This window comes from Neolamprologus brichardi, chromosome 6, assembly GCF_056152115.1.
Source record: "Neolamprologus brichardi isolate AB-2024 chromosome 6, ASM5615211v1, whole genome shotgun sequence".
Classification (NCBI taxonomy): Eukaryota; Metazoa; Chordata; class Actinopteri; order Cichliformes; family Cichlidae; genus Neolamprologus; species Neolamprologus brichardi.
Window position 1 is genome coordinate 30,458,224 of NC_142109.1, and position 19,968 is coordinate 30,478,191.

Below are 19,968 nucleotides of genomic sequence, written 5' to 3' on the forward strand. Positions count from 1 at the left end.
ATAATAATACTAAAAATAGATGTCTGGTACCCATAGCGTCCGCTAGATGGTAATCTAGCACTGTAAACTGCACCCAAGAGCTTCAGTGTGCACTAGAATGTGTTATTGGTTGTAATGACACAGTATATACACTAAGTGGCAGCAGACATCCATTTTTTTGTCACAAAGGCACACATGACGGTCTCTGCAGAACAGCAGTAGTCTTTGTTGAACAATGTGGTGGAATTAGCATTGAGCAACAATGGCTGAGAAACAGGCTTCATTTTTTGCTTTCCAATTTGCCTACATAATAATGCAACAGATATTAAAGATATTGTGCATAGACTATAATAAGTTAGTAAAATAAAATCACTTAATATATTACAGAGGGATGTCTGATAGCTGCTTAGGGTGTTGCCACCTCGACCAAGCCCTAGATAAGCAGGAGGAAAAGGATACCTGGATGGATGGATGGATTGATGCCATGGTTTAGCATCAACCCAAGTCCTGTCAGTCCTCATCAGATGAGCTCTGCACAAGGGCATATTACCATCACCATCGTCATCATTAGTAATTACATGAGGAGACAGTGACCCTAAATCTCCCCAGAACTTGTTCTCCCAGCTGACTGGGTGTGTATTTGAACCACGAACTGTAACTTCATAATGGCGGTAACTTTCTTAAATTTTTAGTCACCCAGATGTTACAAGTGGCAGTCTAAGGCGATATCATATTGTTGCGTGATTTGGCCTAGTTTTTGGAAGATGAGTTTGTTCTCTGACTTATTAAATATGACTGGGATGCTTAAGCAAGAGTTTCCCCTCTTTCCCCCGCACTTGAACAGTCTGACCTCAGCCCACTCTTCCATTATTCACAGCTACAGATCTGACTCAGGAAGACAGGTGTGTGTGTGACACAGATAGACTGTGACAGAGGAGGGTGCAAGCCCCTCAGGATTGCATACAAATAAACAAGCTTTCAGCTCTTTCAATGGAGAAAAATCTTTGACCGTATGTGAGACACCCAAAATATTTTGAACGGAGCTCTTCTTTCCAGCCAAAAACATATTTCATGTACTTGCTTTCTTTAGAGCTGCTGGGAAATTAATAATTCAAGACAACTAAACTGTATGAGAGGTGGCGTCAGTTATTTGTGTTTAAAAAACTGAAACCCACCAAACCACTTTAAAATATACCTTTGTCTTTCCTTATTTTCTGCACTACTGGATCTGCATGATATCACCAAAAGCAGATGACCTTAACATGGTCATTTCAAGCATATAGCTCTGGCTGTTAGCATTGCATCTCCAACCACTTGTTTAAATTTTCTATTTGCAAGGGACAGCCAATCTTAAAGCCAATGACAAACGTGGCCAATCTTGTGGTAATAAAGGATTATTATCAACAATGAATCATGCAAAAATAAAAACAATGGTGTGGGACTTGAGCAATTAATCCCAGGCTTGCTCTGCCCGTGACACTGCCTGTGTTAAGCACATTTTGAGTCAGTTTCTATGAATCTGAAACTGAATATAAGTTCAGTGTATTGACTTGAAGTTGCTATTAGCAACACCAAATATTTATATTAATACCCCACGGCACATACCACAAATCATCACACCTATTTTACAGTTTATTGCTGTGGCGTTAACATGGATGGCTTGGCACATCATGCCCCCTTCTCTGGGCATACTGTCTACAGCTACAACATACTGCAAGTACCAAAACCTCAAAGAATATAGAAAATATAAAAAACAAAAGAAGCAGCATCAATAAATAGTAAAGGATGGATGATTGAAACATCTTTTTTTGTTGTTATAATTTAGACAAATCATGTGAACAAAAGTTAACTGAAAAGAATAATAATGGATTGCATTTATATAGTGCTTTTTGAGAACCTCAAAGCACTTTACAATTCCACTATTCATTCACACACTGGTGGAGGCAGCTACAGTTGTAACCACAGCTGCCCTGGGGCAGACTGACAGAAGCGAGGCTGCCATATCGCGCCATCGGCCCCTCTGGCCAACACCAGTAGGCGGTGGGTGAAGTGTCTTGCCCAAGGACACAACGACAGAGACTGTCCAATCTGGGCAGTCCAAACCGGCAACCTCCCAATTACAAGACAAACTGCCAACTCTTGAGCCACGATCGCCACAGAAAAGAAAGCACGTAAAGGGTAATCAATATGCTTTATTCTAACTCCATATTATTATGATTATTGTCTTTATTGAATAGCACATTGAATGATTTGTAGTTCCTTGCATAATCCTTTTTAACTTTCTTATTGGCAACAGCTAAAGTCTGAGTTCATCCTTTGTCTGAAAGAAAGTGTTTGAGCTTGTCTCCCTTTTAGGAAAACCTCACTCTCAGCCAACTATCTTGTGATTGGCTGCCTGTCACAAACAGAAAGTTCTAAACGTCTGTGTTTAGAGAGAGCTCTGTGTCTCTGTCTTTGTCAGTACAGCTAATATTAAGGAAACTGGCTATACTAATACCAAAAGACACAAGTTGAATAAGACAGAAAAACCCAGCTGAATATGAGTATTTTGATAAGTTGTTTATACAAATGGTGAAAAACACATGTGACAAAAAGTTTAGTTGATTAAATAAAAGTCAAAAATCTCTCATTTGATCCCAGGAGGAGACACAAATCCCTTGAGGGTTGCATTAGTAATGGCATCTGGCATAAAAAAAAAAATTAAAATCAAATATGCAAAGCTACCCATGGTGATGACCCCTTGCAACAAAGGAAACAGCCAAAGGTAGCTTTGACCATGTAGCAGAAAGCAAGGAACAGATTCATCTTAGTGGCAGAATTAACTCGTTAATGTTTACCAGGCGGTGTTTAACAAACTAATGATCTGACAGTCGACAAGAGGACAGGCAAGACTCTATAGCACAGAGAGAAAGCAATCAGACACAAATCAATAAGCTAGGGTGAAAATTGCCAAAGGTGGAAATGTGAGAATGAACAAAATGATAAATAAGTCTCACTTTTGTGTTGGATAAATTACAAATGACGGACATACATTCGTGGACACAAGTCACTTGGACTCACTAAAGTTGTCATGCAGTATTTTATATTCATAGGGATCCCGACTCAGTTCGTTCCATCTGAGTGAACATTCATTGCTAAGCCAGACACCATACAAGTAAAATTCAGCTTTACCTACCTTTATGTGTCAGGTATTTTCATTTCATTTCAAGGCAATAGGCACTGCTTTACTGTGAGACAGGTTTAGAAATACACGATTAAAGCTCTCTCTCTAAACATTCATGGTTTCTTCTCTGCTTAGTACTGACTTGGGATATGCATAGTTTATTTTCTGTGACACCGACATACAATTCCAGTAGGAATGAAAAAGAAAAGATTGAAAAGGTGATCATAGAGGCACTCTAGGGAATTTCCTGGCATAAAGAAAGACTCAATTTTCAGCTTTATATCTGTTATCACCACTGGGAACTGCAGCTTATCTGAATAAAAAGGCAGAAACACACAAGGTTCTCTACAAGGTCAGTCTCACAACGATTCTTAATGGAACAATCCCAGGTTGTACATCACTGAGAAATTACAGGGTTGTGGCCCTGGCACTGTGTGTGAAAGTATTGGAAAAGACCTGTTCATCCATCCACTTGCCGACCTTATATTTTCATCACATCTACTGTGTGTGTGCGCATGTGTGTGTGTGTAAGTGCGTACACAAGCCTTGTGAATTCATGACATAAACTGTCAGTAGCACTTACAGCACTACGAAAAGCTTGTACGGACTGCAAAACATACTCTATTGCACTCCTCAGCCTCTTCATTTAAAGGTGTGATCCTACCTTTCAAAGAAAACACAGACCTATTTCAACGTGACCTTTACCTTTCATGTCTTCTGTCATGAGAACTGAGAGTCTGAGTGAAGGGCATTTGCTGTTTTTTGCTCACTGAGATATGAAAGTGAAGAAATTTATAGAAATATCATGGCAACGAGGTAGGTTTCTCAAGAGGGGTTAGCTGTGAGAAGGTGAATAGGTTGCTATTAGTTATGGACTTCACACAGAGGTGTCATGATCTGTGTGTGCAGATCATGTTGGAGAGAGGGTTCAAAAGCAGAAGCGTAGAGACAGGAGTGGACTTAACAAAAAGCAAGCCGAAGAAAAACCAACAAGAATACAAAAGGCAAAAAGAGACTAGACTTTACTAACTAAACAAAACACTAAGAACTGGACACATGGATACATGGAGTAACTGACACTATATATACACATGAGGGTGATTTAAGCGGAGACACATGGAAACATACGCAGGACAAATCAGGCATAAGGAGACAGGGGAAGGAAAAACTGAACACAATGCACATGACACAAAGGACTGCCAAAATAAAACAGGAAGTAACATGCACACCAAGAGTCAGACAAGGACACACAGGCTTGACACCAAGACAGGGGTATACAAACATGGAAACACACAACAGACTTGGGAAGATAAAGGATGACAGAGAGGGAGAAGAACATGGAGACAGACACAGAGACATGACAAGGAGTAGACCATGACACAGAGGTACATTTACTCACTGTTAAATAAATCAGTACTAGATATGGAAAAGGTCGAGCTAAAATGCTGCATTCATAAAAGAGATTGTCTGTATGTGAAAGTCATTTATACAAAAATTCATATATTAAATTTCTAAAAGTATTTAGTGAGAAGTGATGTAAAGATAACTCAACAACATATTCATCGCATGTCCTTTGTAGAGGATTTCCGCAACTTTCAGTTCATTTTTTTGGCGCCAAGGAGCAGTACATGTGAATTTGCCCTTTCTAAACCACATTTCCAACATTTAACAAAGAAGGAAAACAAACAAAAAAAACTAATCTCTTCCACTCCGGGCAACAAATAGGATATTTTCCTTGGGAGTTAGTGAAGAACAAAACAGAGTGAGAAGGAGAGTGAGTACAGGAATTGCAAATCAATGTTTTTCCAGACCTGCTAAATATACACAAGTATTTGCTAACATGTTTGCTGTCTCTATTATTTAAGGTCTATTAAACTTGAAAAAGGTCAAAATGTAACTTTAAGAAGTAATTATGACATTTTTTACCGTATACATAAGATATAACAAAACATTTTCCTAATCTTGGATGGAAAAGATTTTTTGTTTATTAAGGTGCAATTAAAAAAAAATGAGAAAACAACATTGGGACCACTGGTCGTGTTAAGCAAATATGTTGATAAATAAACTCGTGAACCAGCTCTTGAGGTAAATATCCAGACTTTTAGCTGCTAAAGCTATAAGACACATGCAGGACTGTATTCAGTATGTGTTGTGTCTTCAGTGCAACCTGATTATTTACAGTGCAATGCATTTTAAAGTAAGAGAATAGCACACAAATAGGAGCAGAGTACCAGTAACAAACCCTCCAGGCTCAGCCAAAGGGACCCGTGTTTAATTTGAGTTGATAGCACTCATCATATATGCACAGAACTGTGTCCAGATTGAAGCCTTAGGGAGACAGAAAGCGACGTTGGGGAGGCATGGGGAGAAGGGAATTTTTTTACACTGTGGATAAGGCAATCCAGTGAGAGAGTGTGGTAAATAGTGAGAGCAAGAGAAACGCTGCAGGCTCTCGTGTAATGGTCTGAGGATATCACTGTATCTGATGTTCACATTCAGTGCTTCAAGTGTACAAAACAGAGACAAGCGGAAGCAGAGAGGAAGAAGACAGAGACTGCAGTTTGTTTAGGAAAACAAAGACAACATCATGCTTAAAGAGGGATTGAGTGGGAATAGCAGATTAGCAGCGGGGAAAAGAATGAAAAAAATTGGAGGACATGAGGGTGGGTGAAAGGGTGACTAAGAAGAAAAGAATAGGAAAGAAAGAACTATAATATAGTGTACGCAGCGGTGGCATAAATGACTAAGCTAACTGATGTGGAAACCAATCATATGTGCATCACACCAAACCAAACAACAACTTGAAGGGTCTCTATACAGGGTGGCAATGCTGCACGCAAGCTACAACACAAAGTGCACGCACATGCAACCCACCACAACAGTCGTGCCATGCAAGGTGTGCTGCCTGTGTGCCCTGAAGATGTTATTCTCCCTACTGACAGCACCACACTGAAGCTCAGGCAAATGCCTCGTTAGAAGTAATTACGTGATGGAATATGCTTTAACAATTGGCCACATGCACCAGACTTACCTCACTGGACAGCTGCCATGCTGATTAAAGACATAAGCAGTGGTGCATGCTGAAATGAAACTGTGTTCATCTAACCTAATTCATCATATGCACCACTGCTGCAAAGACATGAAATGGATGATGTTCTTGGTATAAAATGTTGGTTAGTGACTAACACCAAAATTATTATTATTATTTTTAAATTAACAATGATTGGTAAAACAGGGAGAACCTTATTCTTCCAATCTGAAAAAGAGTAAAGTGGAAGAAGGTATAACTGAGAGACCTAACACTGACACTCACTAAAACAAAATCTAAATGAACAGTGAACAATGAAAGCCAAGTAACTTTTGGTAGGTGCTGAGATACCTTTTTAAAGAATGTCTTAAAGACTCAGCATGGCTCCATGTGTGAGGAGTTAACAGAATCTACAGACCAGAATCATCCAAAAATATGTTGTAATTGATGTGTAATAACCTGGAAAAAACGAATGGAGTAATTTTTTTGGTCCCTGTCCTTCTTCATGGGGTCCGTGATTTTGCACGAGTACAGTAGCCTAGAACAGACATCAATAATTACTCTGCAGAGGATGGTTTGTGGTGGTTTTAGTGACCAATGATCCTCCTCCAAGCTTGGAGTACAAGTCTAAGATGATTTTCAGGTGGTTGCGGCCTCAAACCTAACCCTCAGATGGCATTATTCATTGTACCTTCAAACAATGCTAACAAGTCTGTATATTCTTTGAAATTATTACTGACAATTTCAGAGTAAGTCATAGGGGAACAAAAGCCACATGATTCCACATGATCTGAGCCATGTCTGTTTTACTGTGAAATTCAATTTTCAAAAGGTTTCTGGGTTTTCATTCATGTACACATGTTTGTAGTCTTATTTTTTTTTAATGCATCAAAGCTCAAAGTCAACTTTAGGCTGCCTCTCATTACCTTTATTTCCAACTCAAATTTCACTGTCTTCTTTTTGTCATTTCACAGATTACTTCAAAGGGGTCCCTGAGACATGTGTTGTATTGTGATGTAGAATGCTATGCTAATATGACCTTGCACCTACCTGTGCTATGGAAGACAATTTGAGACCTATGACAATGAAAGGGTAAAGATGGTGAAGGCATGGCCATTTGGAGCTAAATAGAACTTTATGGATACAGATATATAGACTGAATATAGACTGAATCACATTGAGAGCTACATAGCTAGAAAGATATATATTACACTTAAAGCTTAAAGCATTTAAAACTGTTTATTTGGCATTTATTTGGTAACACTCTATAAACAAAAAGTATTGCACAGTGAAGAACTAGTATTACCAAGAATCTCACCATTAAATTAGAATATTCAAGTTTTCCCCTTCCATGAAATAGGCACAGTAATAATAATAATAAAAATAAGCAGCAACATAGGTGCAATCTATAAGTATTACTTTCTCAGCGGCAGGTTCCTGGCAAAGGAGCATTGTGTTTCTAGAAGAAATAAGGAGGAGCTGTAGGAAGTGTGACAAAAGGAGAAGATTTGGCTCTCTGCTCAATGTGTGCTGTTTTCTATACTTGTTTATTTGTTTCTCAGTTGTTTTCGATCCCTGTGGCATGCAGGAGGAGATCTTTTATTACACTGAGTGTGAAATCACGCTAAGATAAAATAAAAAGTGTGTAAAAAGTTTTTTTAAAAAGTTGGGTGGGGGCGTGCTGTCCTCTTTTGGAAATGTGTGCATGTTGAGATTATGCGTTCATCGGTTCCTTAGTCATCATCCATAAAGAAGATGAGGATGAGCCTGAAATGACCGGAGGGGACAAACCTTGACGAAGTATTGCGCAGCATCAGCTAGCGGACAGGTGGCTGTCATCATCACCGCACGCACAATCGACCGGAAACGCGCGAGGCTCAGGCTCGAGACGTTTGATATAAAAAATACGCGTGAGAGCAGCAGAAAGAGTACAAGAGAGCTGAATTCGATGTGACTTTTGAACAGACCCAAACGCAAAAAGACACGTTGAGTGTGTGCGTGCGTGCCCGCGCGTCTCCTCCAGCATCCGACAAGGGGAAAGAGAGAGAGAGTGAGAGAGAAACAGAGGGCGAGAGAGCAGCACCAGCAGTCTGACAAAGCTGCACTCCCTCAAAGTTTGACATCTCCAGCGGCTACAGAAAGAGTTGTGCTCCGCCGCGGCCATGGAGCCTCGGAAACGCACTGGTTTTGTACTGGTTGGAGTTTACCTGTGGGCAACATTCTGCTGTCAAGGTGGGTCACTGGAGCCTTCAGTCTGTATTCTGTATGCGTGCGTGAAAAGATGGCAAAAAGATCGAGAAAGGAGCAATGGATTGACATGTTTTAAGACAGACTTCGGATTACTTCGGATGTTTATCGGTCATGAGATTTGTGTGTTTAAAAAAAGCCATGCACATGAGTTGTACATACTGTAGAGACTTTTGTATATACAAATAATAATAATAATGCTTGATTATAATGTTAAGTCAGCGTGGCAATATCAGTCGTGTGGCTATATATTTGCGGTATATTATTATATGCGCAAAGAGTGAATCCCTAAAGATTGCCACGGTTAAAAGTGCTGTATTACTGGATTTCCATGCTTGCAGCGCATGGCTCAGTGGCTGCATGTGTCTGCAAGTACACGATAGTGAGTGAACCTTCTTTAATAGAGTGGCGACAGCTGGCCCACAATAAGGAGGGCGTCCCGGCGGTGATGCACGAATTTCATGGGGCCATTCATCCCTTCAGTGTAATCTGCAGTTAAAGGATTGTTAAATGCGCGACTACAGTGGGACTGAGCAAGAGAACCCTCAGACGAGGTTAAAAGTCTATGTCTGAATCCCTCGTTATATTCTGTCTTTGTGCAGTAGTCTTTTTTGTTTTGCTGCTATTGAGAGGGTGGGAAGGTGGAGGGGGGTGTTGAGCAGCCAGTTTCAAAAAGTGATTTCTTTGCTCCAAGATTAATATCCCAACATGGTAGGACTTCAAGTAAGGAGGGTGCTGTATGCTTATGTGTCCTCTCAGCTTCTCCCAACAGGTTGCTTGCAGCTCTAAGAAGCCACATTGCTATTACAAAAGCAGGCAAACATGCATTCAGTATAATAAAGTGGCTGGAGGAGGGGCATTTCCTGGAGAATGTTCAAGAGCAGTTTCTAAGAGACAAGTGTGAAGTTAAATGTTGTTCACGAGATGAGTCTGTGAATCTTCAAGGAAATTGTCTCGAGTGTAGTGCATCAAACCTTTTCATTACTCACTGAATTAAGGGATTTGTCTTCTGAGCCCTACAATGCTGCACAAAACGTTGGTCATAATTCATAAGACACCTTTTGAAGGGGGATTTAAGCTGTCCTGAAATGAAAAGATGCTTATTCATTGATACTGGCACTTATTCCCAATGAATGAGCATCATTGAGTTCTTTTTTTTTTCTTAATAATGTGCATTTCTACCAGCAACACTGAGTCACACAGTCCTTTCAGATCATACAATAGTTACTCTCAGTATAGTCTGTAAAATATGGCCTGGATCTAGTCCTTTCAAAGCTCACTGAACATGATTATTTGCAGTGGACTTGCCATAAAATTTAAGCTGCTAATGAGACAGTGTAGCATGATTGCTTATTATTCTGAAAAATCTATGTATACACCCTAAACGGGTCGCCATTTTTGTTGTTGTGTTTGACAACATTTAGGTGTATGCAGCTGATTCAGAGTCGGCCATGATGAAAACAGTTCATCATGAAAGGACAATTTCTCTTTGAATAGTTAGAGATAAATGATTAAGACTGAAAACAAAACTGGGATGACTCATGGGTCTGTGTTCAGAGTGACTCAGACAAATGTAAATGGCTGCTGAAAACTGAGTATTTGTTGAATTTTGCAATTTTCAGTTTATTCTTCAACCTACATCTTTCCTTTTTGAGTTGGGTTTAACTACCATACCATACCATACCATCTTTATTTATGAAACACTTTAAAATAACCACAGCTTACACAAAGTGCTGTACATTAGAATTAAACAATAAACATACATAAGATATAAAAAACGATTAAAAAGTAAAAAAAAAAAAAAATGAATAAAAGAAAAAAATACTACTTCATTTCAATTCTAGTATATCTACAGTATACAGCAGCATCATCAAACCTGTTTCTAGCTTGATTAGCGCTGTTAAATAAAAAAAAAAAAAAAGACTGGTACCTAGATGCTGACCATAGTGGAATAGTTAGCAGGCCATGAGACATTTCCCTCTGGACTTACTGGGGATCAGAATACAAAGTAAACTGTTGGTGGTCACACACCACGCCGAATGAAAAATGTTGGTCCTGGATGATAACATTTAAATCCCTCATTGGTTTTATTTTGAAAGTTTGTCTGTTTTATTTACAGGTTGTTACACCATCACCAAGTGGCTAGAAAAAAATTGATGCAGCTTTAACCTCCTAGGACCTGGCGTCCACATATGTGGACATCACATTTTGGGTTATTTAGACCAAAATACTCAATTTTGCTCTACAAGCGCCTGATATCCACTTACGAGGACATTATACTGCCGAAATTTTAAACGAATATCCTCATATGTGGCTCTCATTTTTCTTAGAAAAAAAAATTAGGTAAAAAGAAAAAATCTGCTAATTCTTTGTTTTTACATTCATCAGGTCATCAGCCCAAATATCAAAGAGAAATTAAAAATGCATGCCATGGAAGAGTTCGGGTCTTAGGAGCTTAAAGAACATTTCTTATAATAAATAATGCAGATTCAATGCACAAATCAATGTTGCTTACAAAAAAAAAAAGAGTATGAGACAACTTGTTTTTAGAATTATTAAATCATGTTTTTGTATTGACTAGAGCAATGGCAAAACCTCCTTAAAAACATATTTCCACTTCACAGCAAAGTGACTTCATATATATTCTCAAGGAAACTTACTTGAAACACTCAGACACAGTTGGGCTGTCGTTCTTGCTTTTCAAATTCTGGATATGTATTGATCTTTTGCAAATGTTTGCAAACCATCTGCTTTAATGTGATTCGATTTTAAACTTGGCCAGCCTTCCTCGATGTTCAGACTCGCCAAGGCTAATCAATATTTAATCTGTCTTTGTGGTGTGGTAATTGTCATGATATCTGTTCTTTAGTTGAATGGTATCTGCTTTCATGTACATTCCTTCATGTGCTTGCAGTTGTGACCCTAACTCTGTAGGAGTATTTAAGAGGAAAACTATAATAACACACACAGCAAAATGTACAATATTAATGTGAATTTCTACCATCAACACTGAAGTAAAATTAAATAAAACACCCAACAAGGAAAAACTGTTTGTGTTTGATCTACATATGTGTTATATGCTAGATATGTAGATATTTAGTTGTACCAAAACTATGCTTCTGGGAAATAATAAAATCCTTCCATAAATTTTCTACTTACCCAGTTCATGGTTAAGTACAAGAGGAAGGATACACCCTCATCAGGTAGCTAACGCAGTAAAACAGAAAATATTCACACTTGCATCTACAGCCAATTCAGAATCACCAATTAGCCTAACTCCAAACGTGTCTTTGGACTGTTGGAGGAAGCTGCACAGGAACACATACAAAGTCCACACAGAAAGGCCCTAGCCAGTCTGTGGATTTGAACCCAAGACCTTCTTGTTGTGAGGCAACATTGACCCAATACCACTAAAGTAAGTGCTCGGATACATTAGCAGGGAAGTGTAATATCACTACAACAGAATTCCAAAGGTCCACAAATTCCACTCAAAGGGAAAAAAACCTTTGATGTAGGAGAGTAATATGTGGAAGCATCATTTTTTACTTTAATGAGTTTTAGGTTTTGTTTTTTACTCACTGCTTAGTTTTGTATTTACTTACTGTTTGGTGCAGGAGAACCCTTTTACTTTCACAAAGTAACCACATTTAATTGTCTATTTTCTGGGTTACACAGAAGTGACAAGTAACACCCTATTTAATATGTGACTGGCCGCCTGACAAGAACTGACAGAAGAAAGGCAACCACTTGAACAAAGATATATTGAATACCTATTTGTACAATGCCAAAAACAAATGTAATGTCTGATAACATGGAAATGCAGTTTGGGAGCACACGTTTTAGAAGTCAGGGCTCAAAATGCGAGTGACAATTTTCTGGGCAGAGATCACACCTCACAAGAAGGACCACTGATAGTTGGTATGAGGGCCTTAATTCCACCAGCTATCAGCTTTTTAAACAAGGTTCAATTTAACCTGTCGGTTGTTGTAAACACTGACAACAGATTGTTTTCATTGCAATCTCACTGACGGTCACACTTAAAGTGGTACGATGGTCTGTTATTCATTGTCCTGTGAATTTCACTTTTTACTACTCAGTGTAAACCAACCTACCTTTTGCAGGCATTAAAGATTGACTCTCCTCTCCTCAAGCCCATCTTTGGCCTGCTGTCTTCAAGTGTCCCTTTTATTGCTGGAAGCCAAAAGCTGTTAGGGTTTCCCTTTGGCTGGCAAAAGCAATATGGTGTACAGTAAGATGGGAAACCCAGATAAGAATTTGCTTCAGGAAGTATAGTTTAATTTTTCCCCCAATATGTTTTCAGTTTGTAAAACAAAGCTTTTAGTGTCGTTTAAGGAGCAAAGAATATATGGTTTTCAGCTCAGTTATGGCAATTACAACTGTAAGATTTTGGACAGAATGATAGTAATAGATTTTGGGGCAAACTTTAGGAAAAGACATGCTGTACCTAATTGTTGGATTTCCACCTTATGGGTGTAATATGTAGTATTGTGAAAAAAAATGCATGATTGCTAGAAATTAAAGGACAAAATGAAAATAAGAGAAGCACCCCAAGGAAGACCAGTTCTACTGTCAGCTGTGTTACTTTAAGCCTAATTTTAAGTACATGGAAATGATTAATGTCCAACATGCACCAGGTTTGTGTGTAATTGAGAGATTATGATTTGTTTTCTCTGCCAAGAAGAATGACGACAGTACAGATGCCAGTATGTGTAGTATTTTAAAGGCAGCATACAACTTCAAGGGTGAACCACTTATAAACTAAATTGTCTTTCTGTCTGCTGCTGTAGAATCCAGACAATAAAAAAGAAAATAAATTATTTTCATTGCTGTTAACTACACTGTACTGGTATGTCCTGTGCATCTGTATCATTGAGTCAGAATTAATTAATTAAAACTGAAAAAGAGCTACAGTTGCAATCTGGGTGATGGAAGTATGACTTGACGATGGAAAACTGGGGCAGAATCCTGTATGTCAGTGGCAGGCTCTGAGGGTAAGATGAATATTTTGAGGATGTAGCTATTTGTGTAAAATAGAAAAAAATGAGGATAAGACCACCCACAGAGCATGAGAAAATATTTCCCTAGCTTTTGCTTTTAAAAGCAAAACTAACCTAAAATATTTCTTATTTTAAGTTAATATTCTTACCAAAGTGTTTTTTGGCATTGTTCTCTCAGTGAGTAATGATTGACTTTTTTGGACTGTATTTTTGGATTAATCGTAATAATAGAAGTAAACATCAGATACAAAAATATAATTCTGTAAAGATACTAAAAAAACATATTTAAGGAATTATGAAGTTACCATAGAGAAAAATGAACAACATGACTTTTTTGAATCTTCAGCTAAAGCTTTGTAGTAGTTCAGGGAGGTTAATATAAAACGTAGACGTTTTACGCTCCTTGAAAACTTTTAATTCTCCCTATGTTAAGAATTAACATAATTAATGAGATTTGTATGCTGCAGCAACACTAGAAAGAGTGTAAACATTATTAGATTACAATAATTAACACATGTACAACATCAAGCATTTCTAAGATCTTACTATAGGTTTTACTGTATGTGCAGCCGTGTGTTTGAAGAAAAAGAAGGACAACAAAGAGGCATTTCATAACTTAAAGTGAGCATTATTTGTATTTTAGTCAACCAGTCAGCCTAGTAATCTCTCTAGTGTGTTCTGGAGAGATTAGATCTCCATTACATGACTGAAACACTTTACCTAAAAGGTCCCTAGGAGGCATCCTGGTCCAATGCTCAAACCACCTTAAATGGCTCCTTTTGATGTGGAGGAGTAGCAGCTCTACCAAACTCTCCACCCTTAGCTGTGCCTAAAATTCTGTCCATAAATATTATGAACAGAATTGGTGGTAAACGGCAGACCAACAGGCACTGAGAAAGAGATTTATTGCTGCTAGTGCAAACTAAGCTCTCACTACAGTTGTGCAGGAAACAGAAACAATTACAAACAGCTACAGCTAAATAAACTACAGCCAATTATAACACACAATTTAGCTCGTGCTATGTTCAGGATATTTGTTGCTTTTTAACACAACATTTTTCAGGGTTTTTCTTATAATGTAAATATGAACCTATAGTTTTGTTGTGGAGATTTCTGCAGATATCATGTTTGCAAGATGCCCATTCCTTTAAGGAGAAGCAACAGTCCTAAATGTTCTAAATTTGTAGATGGCATGCAGCTATTACCATTTCATTATTTTTCTGAAGTCTGCTTTCTTAAGTTTGCTGTACAATAACACATCGCAAGTACACACACACACATACACATACGCATAATATTTCTGTCTAATTGTGAAGGTTTATAGCAAGACAGATTTCATTAATTGCCATGTTGACACCCATTTAGAGATGTATATTATTTGTCGTGGCTCTTTGACAGGTCTTTTTACTGTTCAGCTTGTTTTTTTTCTTGGCTCACTTCATTTTACTGACTCTCAACACTTTTGCTGGCTGCCACTTTCAGCCATTATGCAGATTTCCTGTCACCCCAAGATTTAGGAGTGGCCTATCACTGCCAACACCCTCACTCACAAATGAACAGCTAGATGCCTTTGTTTATTTTTGCCTCATTAGCTAATTAGTCATTCACTCGGTCATTGTCGGTGCACTCACGTCTTGGCTGTCACTTGGTAATTGCTGGAATATGTTAAGACAACATCTAATTTGGACATGGATCACTGGGGAGATGCAGACTGAGACCTTTTCAGCTGTGACTGAAAATGACACTGAAGTAGAGAAGTTTAGAAAATTATCTAATGTCATCCTTTAATGAGAGAAGCTGCTGCTCTAAGGTTTTGGGGACCTCAAAGCAGAGAGACTGTGAGAGATATGCAACCCAGGAATCCTAAGATAAAATATATGAAGTCCACATATTCTTCCACCATTAACTCAAAAGAGCCAATCAGAAGCTTTAAAACAGCTGAAATGGGAAGCCAGTGTTGTTGTTCTGGAGAAGAAACTATACACTTGATGTTCACATCTGTGTTGCGCACACATTTCTACATGTTACTATAGGAAGAACATAGTCAGGATTTTCATTGTATGTTGCATGGCATTTATTCAAATGCTATGGTAGGAGCCTGAAACAGTAATTATATTGGTACTCTGTATAATTTATGTCATTGTGACATAATCCAAAGTCACCAAACATTATTAAAGTTTTTTCATCAGATTTTTATGTCTTGGTGTTCACTGAACCTAAAGTTATGGCTCTCTTCCATTCGTTTTACCAGAGCCTTGATTGTGTGAATTCCCCCTTGTTCTATATTTATATCAGTTGCTGTCTTTTTCAAAAGCAACACTGCAAGGCATTATAGCACAAAATAATACAGCTGAACTGTGAGATTCAGATTAAAAATTCTAACAAGTATATAATATTGTTCAACACAGGTTTACTTCAGTTTAAGCTTTGACTGTAAAGACTAGTTTGATAACAATAGTGGGGTTTTTTTTGTTTTTGTCTGGTTACACTAACAGATACACACTTAGAGCTGTAACCACCAGAGTCACACTTGAACAGAAAAACTGTTTGAAATTGTGAACTCAACAGCTGCATGACATGACAGCTCCATCGATTTGACCCATCCATCATCACTCTGCTTACCCTGCTCACCCTGCCTGCTGTGAAAGGGCCTTAACAGCAACTTGGTTAAAGTCACTGCTTTGACGGCCACTCAAAGTAATTATAGTTCAAATTACGACAGCAGCACTGATAAAAAAAAAAAGAATTTTAGCATTGTGGATGTGCTATACCCTCGTGACTGCCTGGGCTTGTTTTTGCTTGAGGGACTGTGCTGTAATACTTGTAATTGTTCAGTGTAAACGTCTTGATGAGGCATAATGAATACAGGAGAGAAAAAAGGGAAACACAGTCAACACAATTAAAGTTCAATGATTTAATGTGCTCATCACATTCACCATAGTGCGACTTAATCAGTATTTATTGCATGAACAATGTTGGTTGTAACTGCAATAACAGCGCTGATTAGATTTAATATGGGTGGAGTAACTGTTTGATTGTTTTACAAAGTTACTGGATTGAGTGAAAAAGAAAAAGGATGTGTACAGCAGAATTTATATTGATCAGTTCCTTGCACCATTGTTCCTATGGTTTCCTTTGCTAGTTTGTTTTCCTCTTTTACCATAGGACAAATCAAAGTTAAAAAGTGAGTGACTATCTTGCTTCATTTTGGTTATAATTCTCAATTTATTCCCTGCAGTTTGTCATGGTGGAGTGTACCAGAGAAAGCTGTATCGTGATCTGATGGTAAACTACAATCGACTTGAGAGACCAGTCCAAAACGACTCTGCACCCATTGTGGTTGAACTCGGCCTCACTTTGCTACAGATTATTGATGTGGTGAGTCTCTGTGTGTTGTGAAGTGCCCAGAATATCTGAAGACAGTTGAAAGATTACTTTTGGCGATCAACACAGAGGATGAGGGTTTTTTTAAGACAAGTTGTACAGCAGCTCACTGCCTGCAACAAACACTCATCTCGCAGCCAGTAGCACATAGAAGCCACTGCTGTTAGTTCAGTTTGAGAGGATGATTACTTTTACTGAAAACAAGCTTGAGGTTTATTGCCTACCCTAATAACAGGATTACAAAAAGGTGTTGGTCTTCTAATAAGGGTTCTTATCTCTTATTAGAATCAGAATACTTCATTAATCTCAATCTAAATAATGAAAAATAACAGAAAGGGGAAAAAACAGGGTGATAGCAACAGGCTGCATGCAGGTCGATGCAAATGTGCTAAATATTTATCCCAAAAGATTGATTACGTGAATCTTTTCCAACTTAAACTTGAAAATGAAGCAATAGCACTCCTTGATTAAATAAAAAACACCATTTTCCCACGTTTTCTCATCTATTTGTCACTTTCTTTCCATACCTCCCTTGCCCAGCGTTATATGTGTTTTGGGCTTATAATGCTGTCTTACTTTGTGAAACTTGATGCATGTATTTTAGGCTTTTTTATATTGAAGGTATTTCATCTTTCTTTATGCATCTTTTGTACTTCTTTAAAACTGTGAAGTTGAACTTCAAACTATTATTCCCACAGTGTCAAACCCAGTCAAGGGGGGAAAATTAAAGATTGACATGGTGAACATGCTAACCATATCCTAACCAAAGGCAGTATAGAGTGCCTCTCTAGATATTCCTGTAGAAGGTTTTCAAGGTAAAAGTTATCTACAGTGTCAAACACTGATTCCTGTCAGTTTTCAGTTTGTTGTTTTTGAAAACAACAATAAAGATCAAATATTGTAAGATATTTTAATTTCGTCTTCAGCTATTTTCTCTTTATAGAACTCTGCTCTTCTATGCTATGCTAACTTGCTGCTTATATTTGTCACCAGAAATAGGAGAAATAACCTCTAAAACAAAGGTTAGAAGGTTTCATAATGGTGACTCAGCCTAAGAATATATTATTACTTGACAATTTTTAAAATTGTTTTGTCACCTCAAATACTTATTACCCCAAAGCATCATTATATTAAATTAGAGCTGATTAACAATGCCATCATGTCTTCCTAGCTAGTCAACAAGCTAAGGCATATGGAAAAAATAACTCGAGTGCTCAACAGACAGATTTAGTTATTTTTGACTGCATATTTTGATCCCAGACAACATTTGCCAGCCTGAATACTTAAGTAGCCACCTAACATTAGCTGGTTGCTGGTAGCCACTCATGTAAACACTTCCTGCACAACACAATACAATACCTGTGTTTGTCTTCTTCATTTTATGGATATCATTTGAAGTGGCACCCTGAGAGAAAAGCTTGACTTAAAGCATCCATTCTTATCTTTGTGTCCTACATTTTATACCCACAAACACACACCCATACACACACCATTTAGCTCAACAGGGCACAATGCTCCCTTTCTCTGACATTCTTCACTCTTTTTAATGCTAAACCCACAGCTCTTAAATTGACACTTCTGTGGTTTGAGTAGATTTTCTGTCACATCTCATATTTTGCTCCTTCAGTGTTTGCTCTGCACTCAATCAAGTGTTTCCTCCTGTTCCCCATCTCATACACCTACTCTTGCACAAAAACACACAAACCTCCTGCCTTCTGGCCCCACCACACAGCCAGGGCACTCAACCAAAAAAGCCAAGCTGACACCCTGTCACATCCCAGAGTCAGTCCTGTGACGAGACATGAGGTTTCCTCATAATAACTACATGGTGGTACAGTAAGTCTCATACACTAGACTCCTATTCTAATTCTATTGTTAATATGAAGTCTCAAACAGCGCACACTAAAAACATTTTAATGCATTTTAGATCTTGAGCTTCCATATGGAGAATCAGAACCAAGCAGCTTCCGCATGGAAGAACTCGTCACATAGTTACATGACTACAAATTTCTTTTCTTTTGAAACTATTTTATAGTTATTGTAGTTTATCTTATGTAAATATGTATAGTGTGCATGTATGTGTGTTTGTGTGTTGGTCGTTTATGTATTGTTGTGCTGTTAGATGGCTTGATAAATAATGAATAAGCTGGCAAAACCAGGTGAATTAATGCTTACTGGGCATCTGTAAATAATGTAAACCTCGCTGTGTCTGTGTATATGTGTGTGTATATGTGTGTATAATTGCAATGTGTATGTAATGTGGCCTTTGATTCCTCCATCTGCTCCTGGGTAACTCTCTAACCATGGAAATAGGGCAGGTTGATGCCCACTGGGTCCACTGCCATGAATAATGCCATACACAGACAGACTGATGGATAACTGGTAACCATATAGTATAAAGTGCCACCATGTGTCTCATGCACCTTATTAGGAAACCAGTAAAGTTCATTGCAGCTATGTAACAAAGTATATTTAATTGAGGACAACACATATATACCCTTTCATTCTTTTGAGTTTCTCTTTTACCTCTGAGTGAACAACTATGAATGAGAAATAAATATTTGCAATTTTACTTTACCACACATTTACTTGAATACTATAGGTGTTGCGTTCTTAACTGATTAGGGTTTTACATTAATAAATAAATAAAATTAATTAAAAAAAACATGTACTATGACATTATTATAAATTTAAATATGAAATCATATGAATAATGAGCTCTAACCCGGCTATCAACATTAAATTTGCACAATCATCGTATTGCCTCAATGAAGATGATTCAGTGATAAAATATAACAGTCACAATTTTGATGTACCATGGCCAATTCCACTGTTAAAAACTCATCTGCAGGATTTTTGCCAAAAACACTTCATTGAAGACACAATCTCAACAAGTTTTTGTTATAAAAACATACTTTCACACAATGAGAATTTGCTGCGGTGATAATTTAAAAAAAATATTAATATTAGTCATAAATGCTTAAGTAAACCATTTTGGATACTTCTTCTTCAACTGCCAATTCAATAAAATTGAATTGAATTGAATTGAATTGAAGTATGCTCATGCTACATTCAAAGTAAGATGGAAGTCTATTTGCTTTGGGATAATAGTATTACTTAACAACTCTTGAGGAAGATTAAAATAGTCA

At 37.8% G+C, this 19,968-nt stretch overlaps 1 protein-coding gene across 1 annotated transcript in view; it reads left to right on the top strand.

Moving 5' to 3' along the window:
• Positions 1-8,156: 8,156 nt before the first annotated feature.
• The window catches only part of LOC102787956 (neuronal acetylcholine receptor subunit alpha-7-like), a 39,524-nt gene continuing 27,712 nt past the window's right edge, over positions 8,157-19,968 (top strand). The window contains exons 1-2 of the mRNA XM_087842095.1: positions 8,157-8,402; positions 16,674-16,813. Coding sequence (XP_087698221.1) covers positions 8,333-8,402; positions 16,674-16,813 — 210 coding nt within the window. The 5' untranslated portion in view covers positions 8,157-8,332. The remainder of the gene's footprint in view (positions 8,403-16,673; positions 16,814-19,968) is intronic.